Source organism: Otolemur garnettii, unplaced genomic scaffold, assembly GCF_000181295.1.
Source record: "Otolemur garnettii isolate 467f Iridium unplaced genomic scaffold, OtoGar3 scaffold00023, whole genome shotgun sequence".
NCBI classification, from domain to species: Eukaryota; Metazoa; Chordata; class Mammalia; order Primates; family Galagidae; genus Otolemur; species Otolemur garnettii.
Genome location: NW_003852418.1, coordinates 22,256,185 through 22,280,591, shown reverse-complemented (window position 1 = coordinate 22,280,591; position 24,407 = coordinate 22,256,185). Strand labels below are relative to the sequence as shown.

Below are 24,407 nucleotides of genomic sequence, written 5' to 3'. Positions count from 1 at the left end.
CCGAGCCAGTGACTCACTTTTTAAATGATTATCTGGAGCAGGCGTCCTCAAACTATGGCCCGTGGGCCACATGCAGCTCGCTTAGGACTTTTTTTTTTTTTTTTTGCAGTTTTTGACCAAGGCTGGGTTTGAACCCTCCACCTCCGGTATATAGGGCCGGCGCCCTACTCCTTTGAGTCATAGGCGCTGCCCTGGCCTAGGACATTTATCCGGCCTGCCAGGTGTTTTTGCAACCACTGCCTGTCCCACTTAGCAGCCAACTTGTCCCGGGGCCCGCAGTCCAGCCCTCTAACGGTCTGAGGGACAGTGAACTGGCCTCCTGTTTAAAAAGTTTGAGGATCCCTGATCTGGAGTATAAGGCAGCCACATGGCTTTCAGGCCGGATGGAAGGAGGTGGTGGAATTTTCACCTGATCTCTCTCTCTCTCTCCCCTCTCTCTCTGATTACTTAGGAGCCTAAGCTGCCATGCTGGAGAAATTCAGATGCTCAGGAAGCTTTGCAGTTCACACCCCAGCCTTTTGGTGGTGAAAGCATGACCCCAGCTGCCTGGCATGGGAGGAGAAGCCTCAGGTAACTCCAGCTACAGAACGCAAGACTTCTGGCCAAGACTCCAACATCGTGAGACCAGCTGTCCCTGCTGTGTTCTCTCTGCATTTTTAGCCTATGGAACTTCTGGGCATTATAAGTGCTTGTTTTATGCCATTGAGTTTTAGGGTCATTTGTTACATAGCACATCAACTGGGGCATAGTGTGTTGTAATCAGCTTCCTTCCCTCTGAGCCACACATCTATCATCTGAGTCATGTTCACTGTTTGGTGGCTTGAGGGCCAGATGTGGGGGACCCCATCTGAGCAGTGTCCTGTCTGTTGGGACAGGCAAGGCTGGTGTTCTGCATGTGGCAGGAGTTTCATGGGGCAGTTTGGCCTTGGCCTGGCTGGACTCCATGGGTTTCCATATGTTATATTATTTCCTCTGTTTGGGGCTCCTGTTCCCTAAATGTACAAGTTTGTATAAACATCCTCCACATCTGGGTGGGGTAGGGTGGCTGCTATCCCAGGTCCCCAGATTTGTGTAGGCCCTGGTCTCTGCTTTGGCGGCCCTAGTCTGGCTCCTGTGCTGACCCCGTGAGAGATGGAGGTGGGTAGTACCTTGGGTTTCTCAAACCTATTGCTGGACAATACCCAGCCCATAGGCAGATGTCAGACCCTAGGCTCACAGGGTCCATGGAGTTTTGCTCCCACTAGCTTGGTTCCTCTTTCCTCATTGCCATCTGGTAATCATACAGGGTTGTGTCTGAGCTCTTAGCCACACACATGCTAATGCACATGTCCACACATGTAAAGGCATACATTCACTGTTTGGGCTGTCATATATATAATGAAATGCAGAGAGGTTTGGTGTGGCAGCTCCCGCCAGTCATCACAACAGTTTGGGAGGCTGAGTCGGGAGGATCACTTGAGCCCAGGAGTACACAGTCCATAGTGGGCTGTGACTGTGGCATTGTGCTCCAGCCAGGATGATGGAGTGAGACCACATCAAGAAAAAAACCCTGGCTCAGCTCCTGTAGCACAGTGGTTATGGCACCAGCCACATAAACTGAGGCTGGCAGGTTTGAACCTGGCCCAGGGACAGTTAAACAATGACAACTACAACAAAAAATAGCCAGGCGTTGTGGCAGGCGCTTTTAGTCTCAGCTACTTGGGAGGCTGAGGCAAGAGAATCACGTAAGCCCAAGAGTTTGAAGTTGTTGTGAGCTGTGATGCCACAGCACTCTACCCAGGGGGACAGCTTGAGGCGCTGTCTAAAAAAAAAAAAAAAAGAGTGACAAAGTGAGACTCTGTCTAAAAAAAGAAAAAGAAAACCCAACTTTTTATTTTCAAGTTTTAAGATTTTTTAAAATATTTGCATAGAATTCGTCTAATATGTGGATTTTGAATGTGTTTTCTCTTAGTTATTGGCTTGCCTTTTCATTTTTCTCACAGGTATCTTTTGAAGAGCAGAACATTTTTTTTTTTTTTGTTTTGTTTTTTTCTGAGACAGAGTCTCACTATGTCACCCTTGGTGGAGTGCCATAGTGTTACAGCTCACAGCAACCTCACACTCTTGGGTTTAAGCAATTCTCTTGCCTCAGCCTTACAAGTAGCTGGGATGACCGGTGCCCGCCACAGTGCCTGGCTATTTTTTTGTTGTAGTTGTTTAGCTGGCTCAGGCCAGGCTCGAACCCGCCACCCTCAATGTATGTGGCCGGCGCCGTAAACACTGTGCTACTGGCACCAAGCCTGAAGAGCAGAAGTTTTTAATATTTATAAAACCCTCTTATGAATTTTCTTTTACAATAGTTATTTTCATGTCTCTTTAAGGAAATAGTTGCCTCCTCTGAGGTTGTGGAGCTTTCCTCTGTTTCCTTGAAAGCTTCACTTTCCAAGTTGGGGTGACCCATCTTCAATTGGATTTTGTGTGCTGTGCCAGCACCGTCTGTGGACGACTGTCCTTCCCTGGCCTTATGCCCTTTGCAGAACTGGCCACATGTGTGGGTCTGCATCAAGCTGTCTGCTGTCCATTTGTCCCCATTTCACAGCCCCGTTCTGTCCAACATCCCACGCATTTTGGATTGCAGGGAGCAACTTCAACCAGCTCTAGCCAGCCCCAGCCACGATTAAGCTCATAATCATTATTCGTTTTTTTTTACAGTGGACAATCTTTGTCCATAGTGCAAGTTCCAACCGGTCCTGAGCACCACCTGGGTGTTGCTGGGAGTGGATTCCTCTGAGAGGTGGTGAGGTGGATTGCTTGGTAAGGGGTGAGTCCCAGAGGCCAGAAGCCTGGACTTGAACTTCTGTGCAGCAGGAGCTGGGCATGTTTTCATGTTCCTGGGAAGAGCAGGGAGGCCTTAACTCTAACCCAACACCCCCCCCCCCGTCCAGTCATGCAGACCCAGTCACCTCTTCCACAAGGGTGTGACCTTTTGGCTGGGTGGGAGGTCCCTGGGAAGACTGGGAACAGGGTATCGATTTTTTCAGGCTATTGGTATTGCCTGAAAGCATAGGACCCAGAGTCACAGATAAGCTGAGTCCTGGCTTCCAGCTCCTAGGGACCTCCATGCTCACAGGGGTGATGGTGAGGGGGCTTGGGCTGGTCCAGGAGCTTTTGAGAGTGGGAGGTACAGGTTGGCAGAGATGAGGCGAGGCTGAGGAGCCGTGTGACCCACTAGGAAGGCACTGAGTGAGGCACATCCTGGTTTAGCTGGGAGGAGATGAAGCTGAGGGTGTGTCAGGTGGGCATTTTGCTTACTTTGTAACTTGATATAATAATTTAAGCAAATTTACACCAAAGCTGCAGAAAAATGGTATTAAGGACTTCTTTTTGTAATGTGGGTTCTTTATCTAGATTCACCTGTTGCTCACATTTTGTCCCTTTTACTTTATTGTCTATGAATAAACCCTTTATCTCTGGAGCTGTCTGTAAGATGCCACGCCCTTAGCTGGTCCAGTCCACCATGTTCCTCAGAGCAGGTACTCTGCCAGTCTCTGAGTTGGGGGTCACTGACACCCTGATGCTCAGCCTGTGCTAACATTTCGTCAGCTGCCTGGCAGATATTGGCTCAGTGCCCCTGCTCCTGTCGGGGCCCTCCAGGCTGGGTGGAACGTCCCTCACGCTGGGTTTGTGGTTTTCTCTCATGACTGGGTTGAGTCTTGCATCTGGCCAGGGACCACAAGAGTTGACATGTCCTTCTTGGGGCCCTGCTTCTGGGGCTTGTGACATCTGTTCTCTCCTGGGATATGAGTAGAGACTGGGCCTGATGACAAAATGCCCTCAGCATTGGCAGCATCTGGGAGGTCAGCGTGCAGGCACAGTGGGTGCAGATCTGCCCCCTGCAACTTGCAGGTCTGCACTGTGGTCAGGCCCATGATCAGTGCTTGAGAAGGTACTTTTTGTTTCTATTTGAGTAAAGAAGTGCGCTTGATAAAAAAACGCAGGTATGAAAGGGAGAGAAAATGGTGAGCCTCGCTTCCGTCCCAGCCAGCCAACCAGTTCACTTCTGATTCTTGTGCACCTCAATTTTCTTCTTTAGGAAGGGAACATTTCCATTTCAAAACATTTGAGACGGTTCCTTTTAAATGGTCTCAGATTCTTCTATGGCACAGTGGTTGGGGAGTGGGGGCTGCCAGGTGCAGAACCAGCAGACCCCCCAGTGGTGGGCACTGGAGCGTCCCAGTGTATTGTAATCAGAAAGGAGGCTGCAGTGGGGTGTCACACCTGTAATCCTTGTACTTGCAGGGCTAAGGAGGGAGGATACTTGAAGTCAAGGAATTGAGGCCAGCCTGGGCAACTGCAAGACTCTGTCTCTACAATAATGAAAAAGAGAAGAGGCTGCCTCACACCTTGGTGCAGGTGTATCTGTGGAAGCATGCTTGAAGGAAGTGTGCCCTATGCTTTGGCAGGGCCTAGTTGCCACTGTGGGGCTGCCACGGGCCAAATGTGGTATAGCATCAGGTACTGTGGCTTTTACTCATTGGAGAGGTGAGAATATTACCCTGTGGTTCTAATTTTCATTTTCTCAGAAAGAGGTTGAACATTTTCACTATACTTAGAGCGACTTCTTTTTTTTTGCATTTTTTGGCAGGGGCTGGGCCAGCTCCCTACTCCTTTGAGCCATAGGTGCCGCCCTAGAGCAACTTCTATTTCCATGTGTCCTGAAATAATGGTTCACATCCTTTGCCTGGTTTTCTCCTGGAATCTTTTTCTGATTTATTGACTCTTTTTTAAAAAAAAAGTAGAGACAGAGTCTCACTTTATTACCCTTGGTAGAGTGCCGTGGTGTCACACAGCTCACAGTAACCTCCAACTTCTGGGCTTAGGCAAGTCTCTTGTCTCAACCTCCCGAGTAGTTGGGACTACAGGCACCCGCCACAATGCCCAGCTATTTTTTTGGTTGCAGTTTAGCCAGGGCTGGGTTTGAATCCGCCACGCTCGGTACTCGTGGGTACCTGTCAGTGCCCTACTCACTGAGCCACAGGCGCCGCTCTAAATTATTGGCTGTTTAAGATAATAATATAGGCTCAGCACCTGTGGCTCAAGTGGCTAAGGCGCCAGCCACATACACCTAAGGTGGTGGGTTCAAATCCCCAGCCTGGGCCCGCCAAACAACAATGATGGCTGCAACCAAAAAATGGCCGGGCGTTGTGGCTGGCACCTGTAGTCCCAGCTACTTGGGAGGCTGAGGCAGGAGACTCGCTTGAGCCCAGGAGTTGGAGGTTGCTGTGAGCTGTGATGCCATGGAACTCTACCCAGGGGGATAGCTTGAGGCTCCATCTAAAACAAAAAAAAAGATAGTAATATATATTGAAGAAATTAGACTTTTAGCTGTGATATGAGCTGCAGTTATTTTTATTTTCAGTTGGTATTTGGCTTTTGACTCTAATAATGATGGGGTTTCTTTTCCCCATGTACACTTGCTGTTTGAATGTATCACAGGGGTACTGGCAGATGTCTAATAACTAGTTTTCTAAGGAGCATAAAACATGTGTTTGGTTGGCCTGTGTCATGTGTGCCCCTCGTGGCCAAGCCAGGTGCACCCAGTCCTGGAGCTCTGAGCAGGGAGGAGCCCTCCCAGCACACCCCTGCAGCTGCCTGGTGTCCCACTGAGAAAGGCCTTTGCCATTCCAAGATTTCTTTTTTTCTTTTTCTTTTGTTGCAGTTTTTGGCCAGTTTGAACCCACCACCTCTGGTATATGGGGCTGACACTCTACTCCTTGAGCCACAGGCACCGCCATAATCCAAGATTTCTAATAAGCAGACATATTTTACCTTGTTTCTTTTAGGACCTCTGTGGTTGATCATTTTCCTCAGTAAGTCTTCCATCCATCCAATATTTAATTTTGGCGAGACACTGGGTAAAGGCTTTCCTCCCATTTTTGTTTCAAGATGCTAAGAAGTTCTAACAAAATGTGTTGAGTGAGATCTTTCCCCGAGGTCTGAAACATGTCACACAGGTGGGACTCCTGTGTGCATTCCAGTCTATTTCCAGGCTCTCTGCTCTGCCCTGGCCCTGCTCCTCCTTGTGTGCCCACACCATTTCTACGGCTTTGCAATGGGTTTAGTGTTCTGTAGTGCCAGTGTGCTGCATGACGCCTTCCAAATAATCTTTTCGCTTGCTTATGTCAAATTTATAGCCTTCACAGCTTGCTTATGTCAAATGCACTTTACAGCCTTTGACCACCCCATCCTCCAGTTCCTCTTAGTATTTTTACTGAGATTGTATTAACTTCATAATTCTTTTTTTTTTAATTTTTTTGAGACAGAGTCTCACTATGGCACTCTTGATAGAGTGCTATGGCGTCACAGCTCACAGCAACCTTAAACTCTAGTGATTCTCTTGCCTCAGCCTCCCAAGTAGCTGGGACTACAGGTGCCCGCCACAGCATCTGGCTATTTTTGTTGTTGCAGTTGCAGTTGTCATTGTTGTTTGGCTGGCTTGGGTTGGATTCAAACCCACTAGCCTCAGTGCATGTGGCTGACACTGTAACCACTGTGCTATGGGCACCGAGCCAAATTCATAGATAATTTAGGAGACGATGACATCTCTGTGGTGTGATGTCTCCTGGAGAGTGCAGCACCCACACCATGCTAACTAGCTTCCTGTGTGTCTCTCAGGGACATTTCAAAGCTGTGTATTTCTAAAGTTATCCCTGGGTCTTTTGTTGTCACTATTTTTTATGGACTCTCTTCCTCCATTAGATATCCACACTTCATTTATGCAGAGGCTCTTGGTGTAATTATTAATGGCACACCCAGCCATTAACTGAGACAGGCCCACTGTGACCCTTTCCGACAGGGTGCCAGGCTGGTTGTTGCAGGGAGATGTCACTAGTAATGACTATTGTTGATAAACACTTGTTATCTCACAGTTGGTAACAGCATAGGTGGGTGGTCCAGACTGGGGGTCTCCATGGGCTTGCTGGAGGGGTGTTCCCAGAGTCAGGAACAGAGCCACCAGCAGGTGGGATCTGGGCTTTGTGGCCAGCCTGTGCTCAGCCTGCTCAGCCTTGGTGGGTCTCTACTTTTCAGGGCTGACAGTGGCCTGTCCCAGAGAGGGTGGGGGCCTGCCACGGACCAGGAGTCTTCTGCCTGCTGGTGGGGAGGAGGTTCAGGCACAATCCCAACTCTCCAGTGCGTGTTTGAAGAAGGTGGATGTGATCCCGGAGGCTTCTCCCCGCCACCCCCCTCCCCCAGCCTTCCACCCAACTCTCCAGGGATGGGGTGCCCCGCAGGGAACCTCTCAACCCCCCCAGGGGATCAGCCCAGGGTTTTGTTTCCCTGCATTTCCCGAGGCTCAGGGTAGCCAGGGGCTGGGCCGGCCAGGACCTGGGGGTATCACCACCATGCCACAGGGGAAAGGTGGGGGAGGGGGGCACTCTCCTTTGGGGGCGGGGCGGGCAGGGAGGGGTGGGGGCAGTGAGGTAATTTCCGCGGTCGGGCGTCAGAGGCTGAGTTGCTCAGGGCAGAAACGAAAGTGATCCCGAAAGTCATCTCAGGGCGGGTGGGACGCAGCCGAATGGGACAGCATCAGCAGAGGGTGAGCGCGCCCGGGGCTCCGGGGCTGGGCTGGGGCTCCTTGCAGAGGGTGGGTACTGAGGGCTGGGACCCGGGGGCAACGTGAGTTCCACACACCTGGCCCGGGTACCCCCGGTCCCAGTCCCAGCCCCAGCCAAGCGGCAACACAGCCCTGGGTGTCCCAGCACCTTCCCTTAGCTTTGCTGACCCTCTGGCTGTGGAATTGTAAGTTTCCTTCTCAGTGGCCGGTTCTCATACCAGGGCGGCCTCTGGGTACATCCCCTGAAGTTTCCCATGAAAGTTCCCTTTGGACCCAGCCAGCTGCCTGTGGGGAGCTGTGCTCTCTCCGTTTCAGCTGGGGTGGGGACCCCGATTCTTGCTTCTCCCTTGAACCTCTAGTGGGAGCTCTGTACACACCCCTGCCTGAGACCACCCACTGCTCAAGTCCAGGTGTGGGGGGGCCTCTGTTCCTGGGGGCCAGATGCCGCTTACAGAGAAAGGGGTACCGAGGCTTTGGAAGTCTGGGACTGGGAACCTGAGGGACAGTGTATGCAGGACTCTGGGGGCTGGTTCAGGGAGGGACCTCTGGAAGGTCGCTGGGGGCCCAGGATGCTGCCTTCCTCCACAGCACAGGCCTGGAGACCCTTCAGAAGAGGGGTGGGGCTGAGTTTCGTCCAGTGGGCCCTGACTTCCTGGACAAGCAAGGCTGCTGCCTGACAGCTATTCCCTTGGATGTCGGGTTGGGCAAGGGAGGGTTGTGTATCTCATCTTCCTGTGGTTGGGTCCCTCCAGCCTCAGCCTGGCCTTCCTCTCCTGTCCTAGACTTCACACCTCTGGCCCCAGTCCCAGTGGACCAGCTCAGCTCAGGAGCCTCAAACCATACTCTGAAGACCTAGGCCAGTGTCAGAAATGGAGGCCCCAAGGTCCCGTCCACTACTTGACAGCCCCACAGCCACCAAGGTGCCGTCCCTGGCCAAGCTGTGCGCCCGTCTGGACCTGTACCTCGGCTGCTCCCGCTGCACTCAGCGTCTCAACGAGAGCACGTACATCCTGCGTGGGGTGGAGCACAGCTGCCCCCGTGAGATCCTGCTGGCCCGCTTCAAGCAGGCCACCAAAAGCAAGGTCTGGCGCAGAGTGGGCCGCAGGCCCAGCTTCCCGAGGCCTTCCCGCTATGACGTCTGTCGTTACTACAGCCCAGGGCTAGGCTGCCGGCGCCACCGGAACCAGTGCACCTTTGCCCAAAGCCGTGAGGAGGCACTGGTCTGGACCTTCGAGAGGGAGCACAATCTCCAGCGCATGTGGCTGAAGGCTGCTGTGCAGGGCCAGGGCAATCGGGCCCAGGGAGGGCCAGATGGGTCAGACAGTGTGGCTGCTGCAATCCGAGTTGAATTTGGTGGCCACTTTGAGCTGCTCTGCTCCCTCTGCTTCCGGTGCAGACCCCAGCGCATCTGCCCAGTGGACTCTCAGGGCCGGTGCCCCGAGCACGGAGCCTGCCCCTCACTCCTGAGCCATTTAAGCATCGAGGGTTGCCGCAAGCAACAGTACGTGGAGGTGCGGCCACAGCCCCAGTATCGTCAGCCACTGGCCTACTGCATGTTTGTGGGGCGTGGGCGGCCATGCCGGCATGGGGCATCCCGCTGTCAGTACGCACACAGTGATGTGGAGATGGCTGTGTGGGAGGCCGAGCAGCGGCTTGGCCTCCGGAGGGAAGACCTGCTCACTCCTCCCAGCCAGGGGTGCACAGCCCAGCGCAGCCAGCCCCCTGGGGTCCAGCTATACTGTCACGCTTGCCTGGTCACATGCCACTCTCAGGAGGCTTTTGAGAACCACTGCTTCTCCTGGGAGCATGCACAGATGGTAGCCTCCAACCCAGCCATGCCCTGGAAGTACCGCTCCCCGCCCATGGGGCTTTCCAAGTTCGAGCTCTGCCCAAAGTAAGGATGCTTGGGGTGGGAATTTAAGGTGGGGGGTGGTGGTAAGCCACCAAGGCCAGAGCCAGGGACTTCCAGGTTCACTGGGCCTAGTGCCTTGCTGCCACTTGCTGTCCCCTCTACATGACAAGCTGTCACTGCAGGAGCCTGCAAGGATCTGAGTAAAGGTCTGTTTCTGGGCACTGCTCTAGCCAGGCCTTGTCTTGGGAACATGGGAGTGGCTAGGACAGAGGCCCACCCTCCGGCCTGGAGTCTATTTCTGCTCTCCTGCCCAGGCTAATATTGAGCCAAAGTGGGGGGTGGGGAGGAGTCCCAGCCTTTGAGCCTGACGTGGTGGCTGCACCTGTGTATGGCCCTGCTGACCTGTCTGTCCCCAGGCCCAACCTCTGTGTGTACGGGGATGTCTGCACCAAGGCACACTCAGCACAGGAGCTGCAGGAGTGGGTCCAGCGGGTGCAGGCTACAAAGCTGCGGGAACAGGCAGCCTGGAGGGATGGGCTGATGTCCTACCGGGCACGGCTGCTGGCTGAGTGCCAAGACAGCAATGGAGAGGCCCTGGTGGTAAGTGGGACCCTCTGGGTAGGTGTGGGACAGGGTCCAGGGCAGCCCTACTTAAGGCCAGGCTTCCCTGTGCAGCTGGCTGAGACTGTCGAGGGTGTGTCCATCACCTGCAACCAGCCCCTGGTGCATCAGGCCCAGGACAAGAAGATCCACCATAGCTGGACGTTTGCCATCCACTCCAAGGTGAGAGGTCAACACAGCTCCTGCAGTCTTGGGACAGCAGGATATCTGTCCCAGCTCCGGGTGGAGTGGGAGGTACTGAGAGTCTGGGTTCTGGGGCTGGTACTGAGGCCCTGCCTCTCAGTGTCTGTGTGGCTTAGAGCAGGTCCCTCAGCCTCTCTGCCTCAGTTTCCTCACCTACACACAGGGCGACAGTGAAGCGTGCATGGGGTTCACTGTGTCTGTGCCTCAGGCAGGTCTGTGGCCTGGCCTCCATTCTGCAGAGCCCTGGCTTCTCATGGGTGCTGGGGCCCCTCACCCTCACTGTCTCCCCAGGAACCCCTATTGCACGTGGCCCTGCTCAAGCAGGAGCCGGGAGTGGACTTCTCCCTGCTGGCCCCCCACCTCCCACCAGGCCAACTCTATGCACAGGGTGAGCGCTTCCAAGAGCCCACATCCCCAGCCGACTTCCGGGTGGAAGTGTGCGTGCAGACAGCCTCCTTTGGCACCTTTGAGCAGTGGGTGGTCTTTGACTTTGGCCACCGGCCAGTGCTGCTCCGAAAGCTGGGGCTGCAGCTGGGCCAGGTGCACTGCTCAGGACTTGGGGGGATGCTGGCTCCTGGCCACTCCGAGGAGCTGGAGCCCTGGCATTCAGGTAACCGACATGTAGTACCTGGTGTGGAGCGGACAGCCGAGCAGGTAGCCTTGATGGCCAAGTACAAGGTGCCCAGCCTGGCCCTGGACGGCACACATAGCAGCCCTGCCTCAGATCCCGTGTCTCCTATCAACTACCGGCAGAGGATACACCAGTTTCTCTACGAGGAGGAGGCGGCACGGCAGCAGCTGGTGGCCAAGTGAGTGGGGCTGGCAGGTGGCGGGAAGGCAAGAGAGGTGAAGCGGCTGGGAATCTGGTGTCTGTGAATCTGTGGGCTGATCCAGGCGCCTGCTAGGTTGTCGGTCCAAGCCCGGGTGTCCCTGAAGACAGCACTGCAGACACCAGCCCTGGGCATGCTCTTCGCGCCACCTGGAGCTCTCTACGCCGAGGTGCCGATCCCGTCCTCCCTGACACCAGACACAGAGCAGGGCTCCCTGTTGGGCCGGGCGGTCAGAACAGCCCTTGTGGCCCCTGTGCCTGCGCCTAACAGCACAGTGTTCGAGGTGCAGCTGGAGCCACGGGCTAGCTCAGAGCAGGCGCTGTGCCTGCTGCTGCCTGCCCGCTGCTGTGCTGCCCTAGAGCTGAGGTCCGAGGCCAGCCCCATCCTGGAGGTGCAGTTCCAGATCGACCGGCTGACCTTCTGCCTCTGGCACCAGGCAGTGGATGCGCTGCCTGAGGAGCGTCTGGTGGTGCCCGACTTGCCTTCCTGTGTCCTGCCCCGCCCTCTGCCTGCCCCCTCCTCAGTTCGTGGCAACTGCAAGCAAAAGCTGGCCATGGCACTCATTGCAGGCAGAGGCCCAGTGGATGGGAGGCCTGTGCCCCCGCTGCTCATCTACGGCCCTTTTGGCACCGGCAAGACCTACACACTGGCCATGGCCTCCCTGGAGGTCATCCGGCAGCCATACACCAAAGTGCTCATCTGCACACACACCAACAGGTATGCCACGGCAACCCACTTCACCAGCAGATGCCCCTCAATGGCCTCTCCACACTGGGCACAGCTCATTGTTTCCACAGGGGTCAGCCCTGGGCTTGACTAGGCCTGGACAGAGGAGAGAGTCATGGGCAGGGGTGTGGCTTGGCATTTACAGGGTCAAGGCTTGTTTTTGATATTTACAAAAACAGATTTTTGTCCCAATCGTTCAGTTTCCTTTGGCCAATGTGGTTTCAGATGCCCCAGTCTTCACTGGGTCTTCTCCTCCCTGTCTGGGTAGAAGAGCCCAGGACAGTGGCCAGGTGCCCTGGACTGGTCCCTAGGCTGACCTTCCCTTGTTACTCCATCTGTGTATCTGTCAGGGGCCAGACAGTGTCTGTCTGCCCAGTCAGAGTACCTGGCACCAACATCTCAGTAGATAGCCCTAAGGCCCAGAGAGGCCCACACACCCTCCACCTGGTCCCTTTCCCACAGTGCGGCTGACATCTACGTCCGAGAGTACTTCCACAACTTTGTCAGCAGTGGCCATGCTGAGGCGGCTCCACTCCGGGTGATGTACACAGACCGCCCCCCCAGCCAGACAGATGCCACCACACTGCGATATTGCTGCCTGAGTGTGGACCACCGGGCCTTCCGCCCACCCACAGACGCAGAACTGGTGCAGCACCGCGTGGTGGTCTCCACCACCTCCCAGGCCCGTGAGCTCCGGGTGCCCTCTGGCTTCTTCTCACACATCCTCATTGACGAGGCTGCCCAGATGCTGGAGTGCGAGGCTCTCACGCCGCTGGCTTATGCCTCACCTAGCACTCGTGTGGTGCTGGCCGGGGACCACATGCAGGTCACGCCCAGGCTGTTCAGCGTGGCCAGGGCACAGTCAGCTGAACACACACTGCTGTACCGCCTCTTCCTGCACTACCAGCAGGAGACACACGAGCTGGCCAAGCAGAGCCGCGTCATCTTCCATGAGAACTACCGCTCTACTCAGGCCATCGTCAGCTTTGTGTCCCGTCACTTCTACCTGGCTAAGGGTATCTGTGCCAGTGGCAGTGTTCCACGCCACCCCCGACACTACCCTCTCTCCTTTTGCCATGTGGTGGGCAGACCTGAGCGAGACTTGTCGATGACATCCTGGTTGAACCTGGCTGAGATCATCCAGGTCGTGGAGAAGGTGCAGGAGGTCTGGGACACCTGGCCCTGCTGCTGGGGCAGCCGGGAGCAGAGATACATCTGTGCTGTCTCCCACGGTGCCCAGGTGAGCCAGGCCTGCTGGGACAGCCTCCACGTCCAGAGGGAGGGTAGACACCTGCTGACCCCAGCCCCTGTTGTCTCTAGGTCAGTGCACTGAGGCAGGAGCTGCGAAGGAGGAGCCTGGGTGAGGTGTCTGTGGGCAGCTTTGAGATCCTGCCAGGTGGGTGGCTGGCCAGGTTGGGGCTGTGTGGGTCACCTTGGTTTCAGCCCCAGTTCCCTGGCCCCTCCTGCCACCCTGCCTGATTCGAGTCCCCTTGCAGGGCGGGAGTTCCGGGTTGTCGTTCTGAGCACTGTCCACAATTCTGACACCCTGCTTGGACCGGGGGCACCAGCCGCGGAGTTCTTCACAGATGCCCGTGTGCTCAACACCGTTATGACCCGTGCCCAGTCCCAGCTGGTGGCCGTGGGCGATGCCGTGGCCCTCTGCTCCTTTGGTACCTGCAGCAAGCTCTGGAAGAGCTTCATCCGTGAGTGTGTGGCACAGCACAGTGTCTGCCCCAAGGGCCTGTCACTGGAGCAGATCGAGCAGAGTGTGGCCCAGAGGCAGCACCTGGCCCTCCAAGCAGAGGGGGCTGGGGCTGCTGCACCCAGCAAGGCTGTCCTAGAGGGATCCACGAGGGGCCTGGCCATGAAGTGCATGGCTGCCACCATGGCAAAGACAAAGTCAGGGGACAAGGTGTCATCTGGCATCTCGGCCTCAGGGAGTCCAGCTACAGAGAAGGTAGCCACAGTGCGGACAGAAGTCAACACAGCAACTCCAGCAGGAAACTCACTGAGGGAGGATGCAGCACCAGGGATGGCGGTAGCAGGAGCGACCACCACAGAGGGCACGGAGTTTGAGGGCCCTGAGGACTCTGAGTCTGACTTCTGGCCTTGTGATGGGGAGCTCAATGCCGATGACCCTGTCCTGCAGGAGCTTCTGGATGAGAGCCGGAAGGTGATGGTGACTGTCAGGGAGGATGGGCTGCTGGACACCATGGCCAGGCCTGAGTGCCCGCGCCAGGACCAGCAGTATGTGAACCTGCCCTCAGCCACACTGCGCCAGCTGCTGGGCAGAAAGCCGGAGCTATACCAGCGTTGCATCTTTGCTCAGGAGACCTTTGAGTGTGGATCGGCCGTCCCTCTGGACCCTCTGGATGAGGTGTCTCCCAGCCCCATCCAGATCCGGGGCCGCCGGAACTGTGGTATGGCCTTCACTGGGGATGAGGTGCTGGTTCAGGTCTTTCCCAGGGCCACTAATGACAGAGGCCTTGTGGGGCGGCCACAGGGTTGTGTGGTGGGCGTGCTGAAGAGGAGGCAGCAGGAGCTGGCGTTTGTATGCCGTGTGGACGAGTGGGACCCCCGCATCATGGTCCCCATCAATGGCTCTGTGACCAAGATCTTTGTGGCTGAGCTGAAGGACCCACTGTACGTGCCTATCCACCGCCTGCGGCAGGGACAGGTGCAGCGTGTGGGCCAGGAGAGCCTCCCACTTGAGGCCCGGCGAGGCCGGCTCTTCTGGGTCCGCATCGTCTTGTGGCGACCACGCTTCTACTACCCGCTGGGCATTATCCTGGAGGTGCTGCCTGCGGCCAGCACCTGGGAGCATGGTCTCCGGGTCCTTGACCTGGAGCATGGCCTGAGGCTGCCCCCAGTGGACCCAGCCCTGGTCACCAAGATGCTGCAGAAATACCGTGCAGAGCTTGGCCACAGTGTTGGCCGCCGGGAGGACTGCCGCAGCCTCCTGACCTTCACAGTGGACCCCCAGGGTGCCTGCAACCTTGATGATGCCCTCAGTGTCCGGGACCTGGGCCCCAGATATGAGGTAGTCGTACACATCACTGACGTGGCCAGCGTCTTGCCTAGGGATGGACCACTGGATGTGAAGGCCCGGAGACAGGGCATGGCTTTCTACGCCCCTGGCCGGGAGCCAACACCTATGTTGCCCACCAGCCTCTGCCATGCGCTCAGCCTCCTGCAGGGCCAGGACCGCCTCGCCATCTCACTCTTCCTCACGGTAGAGAAGGGCAGCGACCAGCTCAAGAGCCTGCGTTTTACACAGTCTGTGGTCTGCTCTGACCGCCAGCTGTGCTATGAGGAGGCCGAGCAGGTGATCAGGGAGCACCCAGGGGCTGGCCACGAGCTGCCAACCCACTTGGACTCCCTGGACGCCTGCGTGGTGGCCGCGTGCCACTTCTCTCGCGTGCTGCGCCGGCGCCGCCTGCAGGCCGACTGCCTCTACGAGCAGCTGGATGAGGACCATGCCCTGGGCTTCCGTGCAGCCCACCTCATGGTCAAGGAATACATGATCCAGTTCAACCACCTGGTGGCGGAATACCTGGTGGGCAGTCAGCACACACACACTCTCACACCTCTGCGGTGGCAGCCTGCGCCGAGCATCCAGCAGCTGAAGGCTGTTTGCGAGGAGCATGGGCACTTGGTGCCCCTTTCCCTGCACCTGTCCCAGCATCTACAGAGCAGCGGCCGTACCTCCCTGCAGTTGCGCCTCCTGGGTGCTGTGTGGAAGCAGCTACAGCATGCTGCCCGCAACCGGGACTACGAACAAGTGGTCGACTTGATCACCACGGATGATGTGCACCCTTCACTGGCACCTGCAGGCCGTGACTTGCGAAAGGCCCTGGGCCGCTCAGTCTTCGGCCGCTCCAGCCAGGGAACACGGCAGCGGGCTGGCCACTACTCGCTGCAGGTAGACTGGTACACCTGGGCCACCTCACCCCTCCGCAGGTACCTGGACGTGGTGCTGCAGAGGCAGATCCTGCGGGCACTGGGCAGCGGAGGTGCCAAGTACTCCGCCAGGGACATTGACTGGCTCTGCCTAGACTTCGCCCGGCAGCACGCACATGCCCAGGGCTACCAGCGGCGCGCCTGCAGCCTGTACCTGGCTGCACAGCTCAAGGCCCAGCCCTGCAACAAGCTGGGCTTTGTGGTGGATGTGGAGTCAGGCACCCGTTGCTTCAAGCTGCTCTTCCCCACCCACCAGGAGACACTGCCTGACCCCTGCCCCGTCCACTATCGCTCCCTGCAGCTAGCTGAGCCCCCCCAGGCCCTGGTGGGCCAGCCAGGCCTGCGGCTGGTCTGGCGCTGCCGTGTCTACTCTGTACAGGGGCCCAAGATGTCCTCGCCAGCGCCCGGCATCTTGTGTGACCCTCATACCAGGACCATCAGTGCCACCGTGTGGAAGCAGCTACTGGCACTGGTGAAGCAGAGGCACTGGCCCGAGGCAGCTGCACTTGTCCAGGAGCAGGGGGAGAGGGTGACCCAGGGGCAGGAGCTTGGGCGAGTGCAGCGGAGTCACTGTGGCCACTTTCTGGAGGTGACCCGGGAGCTGCGCAGTGGTGACGCACTGCAGGTGCAACTCGCCGCCAGCATGCAGCGTGGCTTCCTGGCACCCTCCATGCAGCTGTGGACCTTGACACCTGGCCTCAGCCTCTGCCTGGAGCATGTGGAGTGGCCCGGGGACTGCTTCTCAGGCCATGCACACCAGGCGCCTCAGGAACACTACCAAGATGTGGAGGAGTACACTCGTGTGTGGCAGCCGTTCTGTGCCCTGGAGTCAGTCACCAATGCAGTTGCTGAGAACACCTCTATCACGCTGCAGCACTTGAGGATCTCATGGGACAAGGAGCTGATGCTGCGGGGGCAGCTGCAGGGCACCTTCCACCTGGAGGCCACCTTCCTCCGTGAGAGCTGCCTAGATATGGACCTTGGCTGCAGCTACCTCTGCATCCGGCTCGAAGGGCTAACCACCCCTTCTGTCCCGACTGCCCACCCTATGCCCCCAGCCCCCGGGCCTAGCACCCGTGGCCCTCTCCTGAGCATGGACCCCGGCACGTACACCTGGGTGGCCCACGCTCTGACCAAGGACGGGGACCAGGAAGGCCGGGCAGACAGACAGGAGGCCCCCAGGCAGGTGCAATTCTTCGTCCAACACATGTCCATGGAGAAGGTTCCAGAAGATGTATTGAGGCCGGGAACCCAGTTTACCGTGGAGGTGCTGCCCAAGCAGCTTCCCGATCTGTAAGTGGCTCTCATGTCAGGGGCTGGTGGGCAGGGCAGGGAGGATGCCCTGGGCTCCCCTGTCCTGGGAGGAGTGAGCTATGGGGCAGTGGCCCTTCCCTGAAACAGCTGTGCAATTTCCAATGTCTGTCTTCACTCCCAGCCGCAAGGAAGAAGCTGTGCGTGGGCTGAAAAAGGCGTCCCCTCTGGTCATCAGCATCGCCCTTGGGCAGCCGGTCCCAGAGACCTGCCACTCTTCAGGCCAGCAGCCCCTCCCCAGAGGTAGGCCCATCCACTTCTGCCTGCCCCTCGCCTGGCCCCTCGCCTGGCCCCATCCCACACCAGTGCTTAGGGCAGCCTACCCCTCTGCCACCTCTTCCAGGGGCCACCAGCAGGCTCCTGACACGACAGACCTTTGACATCCCCGGAGGCTGCCACAAGCTGAACCCCAGCCAGAATGGGGCTGTCAGGGAGGCCCTGGAGAAGCCATTCACAGTCATCCAGGGCCCACCAGGTGAGGCTGTGTAGGGTGCTATGGGCTGCCTGGCCTGCCATCAAGGGCACTGGGCTGTCTGTGCTCACTGCTCTCTGGTGGCAGGTACGGGGAAGACAGTTGTGGGCCTCCACATCATCTACTGGTTCCACAAGTCCAACCAGGAGGAGAGACAGCCCAGCGGCACCCCTGGTGGGGAGAACGGGCCCCGGGACCCCTGCATCCTATACTGTGGCCCCTCCAACAAGTCGGTGGATGTGCTGGCAGGTGTGCAGGGGGTGCCGTGGGCTCGGGTGCTGGGTTTAGGCTTGGTACTCAGCCCCCAGTGCTCAGCTCCCAACTTCCTCAGGACTGCTTCTGAGAAGGGCGGAGCTAAAGCCTCTCCGTGTGTATGGTGAGCAGGCTGAGGCCAGCGAATTCCCAGTGCCAGGTGTAGGCAACAATGGCCTGCTCAAGAAGACCCCTCGGGATGGGAGGCCGAACCCGGCTCTCAGGTGTGGCTGCCTGTGTCTGGCCTGGGGGGGAGGGGCTGGCCGTCCAGGTGGCCCTGCTATATGGTTGGAGCTCACTGACCTGTACCCCAGGAGCATCACCCTGCACCACCGGATCCGACAGGCTTCTAACCCACATGCAACAGAGATCAAGGCCTTTGATGCCCGGGTGCAGAAAGGGGAGGAGTTCTCCAGCGAGGACCTCCTCTTGTGAGTGCTGGGGCTGGGGTGGGGATAGGGCCAGGGTAGGGGCTGCCTGCAAGCATGGGCCCCCCGCTGGCTGAAACTAGGAGTGTTCACACTGCAGGTACAGAACCATCTTGGGGAAGGCCCGGAAATTCGAGCTGGAACGGCACATTGTCATTCTCTGTACATGCTCCTGTGCAGCCTCCCCCAGCCTCCGGAAGCTGGACGTCCGGCAGGTCCTGGTTGATGAGGCAGGCATGGCCACCGAGCCTGAGACCCTCATCCCTCTGGTACACTTCCCACAGGCTGAGAAGGTGAGGGCACTGGGCCAGGGGTGGACTGGTGTCCCGGAACATCCTCCTGCCTGGCACTGTGTGTGCAGAGGTGAGTGGTGATGGCAGGTGTCAGGGCTGTGGCTGCCTGTTGCCCAGGTGGTTCTCCTTGGGGACCACAAGCAGCTGCGTCCTGTGGTCAAGAACGAACAGCTACAGCGCCTGGGGCTGGACCAGTCCCTCTTCGAGCGATATCATGGGGACGCCTACATGCTGGATACACAGTACCGCATGGTGAGCCCAGGGCAGCCCCCGCCACAGTCCTGGGAAAGACAGGGTGGGCCCCTCATCTGGTGCCTTCTTGCCCCCGCAGCATGAGGGCATCTGTGCCTTCCCCTCCATGGAGTTCTATAAGGGAAAGCTGAAGACCGGGGCAGGCCTGAGGCGGCCATCCAGTATCCTGGGCCATGCCAACAAGGAGAGCTGCCCTGTCATCTTTGGCTACATGCAGGGTCAGGAGCAAAGCCTGCTGGTGTCCACTGATGAGGGGAATGAAAGCTCCAAGGCCAACCTGAAGGAGGTGGCAGTGGTGGTGAGTGTCAGTGAGACACTTCTTGGGGTCAGGATTGGGGCTTCAGAGGGCACAGAGGAGGGGGAGGGGGGCTTCCTAGAGGAGGATGCAGGAGTGGTGTCAGAGAGATCCTTGCTGGTGCCCTGTGTGTCAGGCGGGCTTCTTAGAGAGGGCAAGGAGCTTCAGGAACAAGTGAGGCTCCCATGCCCAGGGCAGGAGAGGCAGCAGGGTCCATCTTCCTCCCCCCAGGTCCACATTGCCAAGCAGCTAACCCTGGGGAGGACGGTGGAGCCCAAAGACATTGCCATCCTCACTCCCTACAATGCACAGGCCTCGGAAATCCGCAAGGGCCTCCTGAAGGAGGGTGTGACCGGAGTGACTGTGTCTTCCATCACCAAGAGCCAGGGTGAGGCTGGCAGGGACAGGGCTCACATGGGTGCGGGGGACACAGTGGCAAGGCCTCACCTTTCCACCCCCTAGGGAGTGAGTGGCGCTACGTGCTTGTGAGCACCGTCCGCACTTGTGCCCAGAGTGACCTGGACCAGCAGCCAACTAAGGGCTGGCTCAGGAAGTTTCTGGGATTCGTCGTGGACCCCAACCAAGTAAATGTGGCTATCACTCGGGCCCAGGAGGGGCTCTGCCTGATTGGTGAGGCTGGGGCTGGCTTCTCCCTGGTGGGTGTGGGCTGGAGGCTGGAGAAGGCCTGGAGGCACTTAAAGAGCCACCTTTGACCCTCCCTGCAGGAGACCATCTCCTCCTGCGCTGTTGCCCTCTCTGGAAGCACCTCTTGGACTTCTGCGAGGCCCAACAGAGCCTGGTGCCAGCCAACCATGTGCAGGTCCGGAGGAGGCCGATGGTGCCTTCCTGAGGAGCCACCAGACTCAAGGTGCCAGGATGGGGAGGGGCTGTCCCAGCCACCTCTGCTGTTGGCCAGGGGCCCACTAGGCAGATCCCTACATGCCTCAGTGGCTACCAACTGGGCCTGTGCTGTGCAACAAGGACCACATGGAGTTATGGCCTCTTGGGGGAAAGCAGGCTGAGCATGACCTGCCTGAAGACTATGAACTTGGGAGAAAGGAAAAATGCTTAGAGTCCATCCCCTTCCTGCTGTGCTGCTGTTCTGGGTTCATCTGAGGACTGGGACATTTTGGAGCCAGGAGGGGAACTGCATGGAGGCTATTCTTTGATCTTTGGAGGCCACCTGCAGCCACACTGGGTACCATCCTTGGTGTTGGGCTTAATTCTCTATTTTTGAACAAAGTAAAGCCAGTGTCTATTTTACTGGGACAGGGACCTCAGTCCAAACTTAGTGAAGGGAGGTCCATCTGACTCTGGGACCCTGGCCCCTCAGGGGCTGCTCACCAGGGCAGAAGGGCAGACCTTAGCCTCACCTGGACCCCCAAAATGTGAAGAGCTGCTGGGCAGTGCTCTGTGGGGCTACGTGGGGGTGGGAGTTGCCTGGCGGCATTGGGCTTATGCCTCTGCCTGAGCTATGCTTTCCAGGCTGTCTCTTCTCAGACTCTGTATTCTGTGACTGAGTGTTAACTTTATTACAAAGACCACTTGGGAAGCTTTTCTCACTTTTGCTGTTTCAAGATATGGCTGGAGGGACAGAGAGGAGGCCTTCATCTCACTTGGGGACCAGCCATAGAATACTGGTCTTGGGAGCATGTGGGGAAGCACCCTGTTTCATGACTAATGTCTGCGGCTATGGAGGCTGAGGGGTGTCTGCCAGGATTACAGGAGCTGGGGGCCAGCCTAATGCCTAGTGTTCCCAGGGACCACATGTCCCTCCAGGCCAACTCAGGATTCACGTCTTTTCAGCTTGTGGTTTGTTGGTGGCTGGGTCCCTAGTCTCTCCCAGAGCATGGGCTGCTACTGGGAACGCAAGACACTCTGGCGTCCTGGGATCCTGCATAGAGGTCAGATGCAGAGGGGCTATAGAGTCTCTGTAGCAAAGAGGGGTCTCCATGAGCCTCTGTGTCCCAGGCATTGCAAAGAGGGGCAAAGAGTGCTGCCTTGGAGAGCACTGTGTTCTAGGGCAGCCATTATGCAGAGAAATGCTTGGCAGAGGGCATGAGGCTTTTGAGGTGGGGGAAAGAGAGGGCTTCTAGGAGGAAGGGGCATTAGTAACAACAGCAGAGGATGGTGTGGGGCAGTGGTTTTAGGTTTGTGTCAGAGCGCAAGGTGGTGCGCTCCCCTGGCCGCCCCTCTGTGGAGTCAGTGTGACACACAGGCCATTTCTCAGGAGCAGGAGGACGCTGCCCCAGGCCCCTGGGATGGGCCTATCTTGAAGACCCTCCCCACAGCCACATGACACCACAGAGTAGGAGGCTGTCTCAATGCCCCTAGAAGGGAGGCAGCCTACAGCCATGTGATATACACCCACCATAGCTCAGTGGGAGCTGGGTGTTTCTTACCAAAGCACCACTCTGGTGGTGATTCCCTGACGGAGATTCCCTGTCTAGCTGCCCTAAGCCAGCCAGACCTGGTCATCTCAGAGCACATCTGTCCTGGTGACTGCTGTGGTGGTGTGGTGAGCAGGAAGCTTGTGTTGGTGTGCACACCAGCAAGCTAGATGGGGTCCTGGGGCACAAGCTGCTGGCCCTGCTGGGGGTCACATTACCAGGCTGGTGGTTCTCCAGGCAACCAAGGGGCTGGGTCATGGCGGGGTGTGTGTGTGTGTGCGCGCGTCAAGGGCTAGAGGGATGCCCACTGGAAAGCAGCCATAGCATGGCCAGTAGGACCACCTGGGGAGATGAGGGTGTCCATGAACTTCAGCTTTTCTTGGGGACAAGGTGACTTTTATCCTTTATTTTAAAAATAAAATATTCCCTTGCTGAGGCCTAGGCCTCAGGCACCCTGGCTCCAAGGAGGCTTGCCCCCACACAGGACTTAGGAGTGTCACCCTCCTAGGATGCTCCCCAGCCCAGAAGGCCAGTAAAGGAAGCCAGAGCCTGGCTGTGGTGATGGGACAGACATGGGGGCCTAAGTAGGCAGAGCCCCATGCAGCAGCTCTCATCACTGGCTGGTGCTTCTTGCTCCAGGGGTCATCTGTCCTGGAAGGGCCAGTGTGGGGCTGCCCCTGGAAGAGAGCAGAGACCTAAAGGGGGCCTGGGGTTTGTGGGTGGCTTGATTGAGCCAGAAAAAACACTTGCATGGCGGCTGCTGCCTTTGAAACACTAAATAGGTTTATGTCTTTAATTCCTGTGTGTTTATACTCCTCTTTATTAGTGCATAAATACTAGAAAATCATCTCTCAGAAGGTGCAGTTGGGCGGGGGTGGGCTGGGCTTGCCCAGCCAATGGGGTGCGGGCCCTGTGCTGGGCCCTGGCTTGGTCTGCAGGGTCAGGCTGTCCCGCCAGGGCTCATACACCAGAGTGTAGCTCTCTGCCCTCTTGATGGTGAACTTGTAGGAGCGGCTGGGCAGCAGGTTCCGGACATCGAAGGTGCAGGCAGCCACCGGGATGACGCCGCGCTGTGCACATTCCTGCTGTGTCCGCGGGTCCAGCAGCTTGAAGCGCAGCTCAAATGGCTCTGGCACTGGTGGCTGGACAGTGACGAACCAGCGCAGACTGACCCCGTCCTGGTGGGCCACCGACTCCTTGCGGTCAAACATGACAGGCATCTTTGTGCTCAGCATGAGCCGGATATGTGGGATCTTGGTGGCGCCAACGTCAGATACCAGGCGGTGCTTGACGTGCAGGCGTCCCGGCACCATCATGGCCAGGAAGTTGTCCATGACAGCCGAAAGGTCTGCCAGCCGCTCCTCCACTTGCCCCCAGCCTGCCAGGAAGGGCCGTGGGTCTGGCGACTCAAGCAGGGCATCCAGCTCAGCACGGCCGCGATCCAGCTGCTCCAGCAGGTCCCCCAGCAGTAGGAGCTGGATCTTGGTCTGCGCTGTGCCCACCTTCTTCATACGCTGGAACTTCCAGGGGTCGATCAGCTGGAACATGGTGTTGGGCAGTACCAGGGGGTTCTGGTCGCCCAGGGCCAGATGCTTGGGGAGGACCTCAATGTAGTAGGAACACTTCCTGAGCAGCTGCATGCGTGCGTGGTGACGCTTGAGCAGGTGGGGGCTCAGGTCTGCAGCCAGGAACTCTCGAAGTGCATTGCGCCGGCCTGCATAGGTCCTCCAAGCCCCTGGCTCCAGTAGCTGCTGGTCCTCAGCCTCCTCGGTCTCCTCCTGGTCTGGGAAGGACTGGGGACTGTCCAGCTTCGTCTCATCCAGGCCCAGGCCTATTGCCTGGAAGCTCATGGTCTGGGAGCTAGGGGTAGAGGGCCAGGCATGAGCTGCAATGGCTGGGCTGGCCTCTGCCACCCACCCAGGGGCACTCAGGGCTTCAGGCCCTGTCTAACATTGGGCCTCTGTCCTCCCCTCCAGGACATATCTGTCCGGGAGGGCTGGAAGGCAGGCTGTAGTCATGGACATAAGTGCATGCTGAGTGCCAAGGAACCTCTTCTCAGGGGCCAGTGGCCATTTGCAGTGATGAGACAGCATGGGGCTGAGACAGTGGCCTGTAAGGTCAGAACAGCTGAGGCAGAAACCCCAGCTGCTGATCAGTGTGTGGTGTGGCAAGGCCCTCAGTTTCTCTTCTGAAATGAGTGCTGGTGCCCTCAGGGCTGTGGAGAGGATTCAGTGTGATCCCAAGTGCCATGGGGCCCCAACAGCATTAATGGACTGAATCCAGCCCCAGGCTCTCCCTGAGGACTCTCCATACCTCCCCACCATTGTGGCACAGAGGGCCAGACTCAGGCTAGGGCCTGCTTACCAAGCCCACTGTGTACCTGGGGCCTTGTGACTCTCACCAGCTCACAAAACACCCTGCAAAGGTGGCAGATTCTGTCCCCCACCTCACAGATGGGAGCCTGAGGCTAAGAGCCTGGTGCTCACCCTTGCTCCAGGGTTTGAGCCTGGCTGCAGACCCCAGACCCTGACTGGGATCTCCTTCTGGGACCTGGGCTCTGAGCTTTGGGTGCAGCTGTGGCCCTAGGTTCCCTGCCACCCTTCCCACTCCCCATGGGGATGAAGCAGCCCCTGAGCTGAGCCATGGCATTCCCGGGAGGTCTCCCAATGCCGTTGCCCAGTAACTAGTAGTTGTTTGGATACAATGCAGCTGAGGACTGAGAGAGAAGCAGGAGGGAAGCTGGGACCCAAGTCTGCCCCACCCCCAACAGGCCAATCCTTCACCTTCCTGGGGCAGGGGCCAGCACAGGGAGCCAGGAGCAGGACCCCGGCCCAAGTGCTGCTCTGCTGGAGGCTGGAGCAGATTTCGCTTCTGGAGGGAAGTCCTGCCTCTGCTACTGGTCAGGGATGTTTCCAGTGGCCGACAGACGCCCTCTTGGAAAACTGCAG

At 57.7% G+C, this 24,407-nt stretch overlaps 2 protein-coding genes across 3 annotated transcripts; one reads left to right on the top strand and one right to left on the bottom strand.

The window, feature by feature from the left end:
- Positions 1-7,512: 7,512 nt before the first annotated feature.
- On the top strand, positions 7,513-20,621 carry HELZ2 (helicase with zinc finger 2). 2 transcript variants are annotated; one of them, XM_023512002.1, is made up of 20 exons: positions 7,513-7,576; positions 8,377-9,488; positions 9,863-10,046; positions 10,122-10,229; positions 10,542-11,059; positions 11,156-11,797; positions 12,269-13,046; positions 13,127-13,202; positions 13,303-17,059; positions 17,202-17,320; positions 17,421-17,552; positions 17,637-17,798; positions 17,881-18,025; positions 18,116-18,232; positions 18,330-18,522; positions 18,640-18,774; positions 18,854-19,072; positions 19,382-19,457; positions 19,532-19,699; positions 19,795-20,621. In XM_023512002.1, the coding sequence occupies exons 2-20, from the start codon at positions 8,464-8,466 to the stop codon at positions 19,917-19,919; spliced, it is 8,679 nt and encodes a 2,892-aa protein (XP_023367770.1). In that variant the 5' UTR covers positions 7,513-7,576; positions 8,377-8,463; the 3' UTR covers positions 19,920-20,621. The 2 variants fall into 2 exon arrangements, with proteins under 2 accessions (XP_023367770.1, XP_012659425.2); XM_012803971.2 differs by having other exon boundaries at positions 19,301-19,457.
- Positions 20,622-22,268: 1,647 nt separating this feature from the next.
- FNDC11 (fibronectin type III domain containing 11) lies at positions 22,269-24,399 on the bottom strand. Its single transcript, XM_003787864.3, has 2 exons — positions 24,243-24,399; positions 22,269-23,319 (listed from the first exon to the last, which is right to left on the bottom strand). Exon 2 carries the CDS (start codon positions 23,307-23,309, stop codon positions 22,311-22,313), a length of 999 nt encoding a protein of 332 aa, XP_003787912.1. The 5' UTR covers positions 23,310-23,319; positions 24,243-24,399; the 3' UTR covers positions 22,269-22,310.
- Between the last annotated feature and the right edge of the window lie 8 nt (positions 24,400-24,407).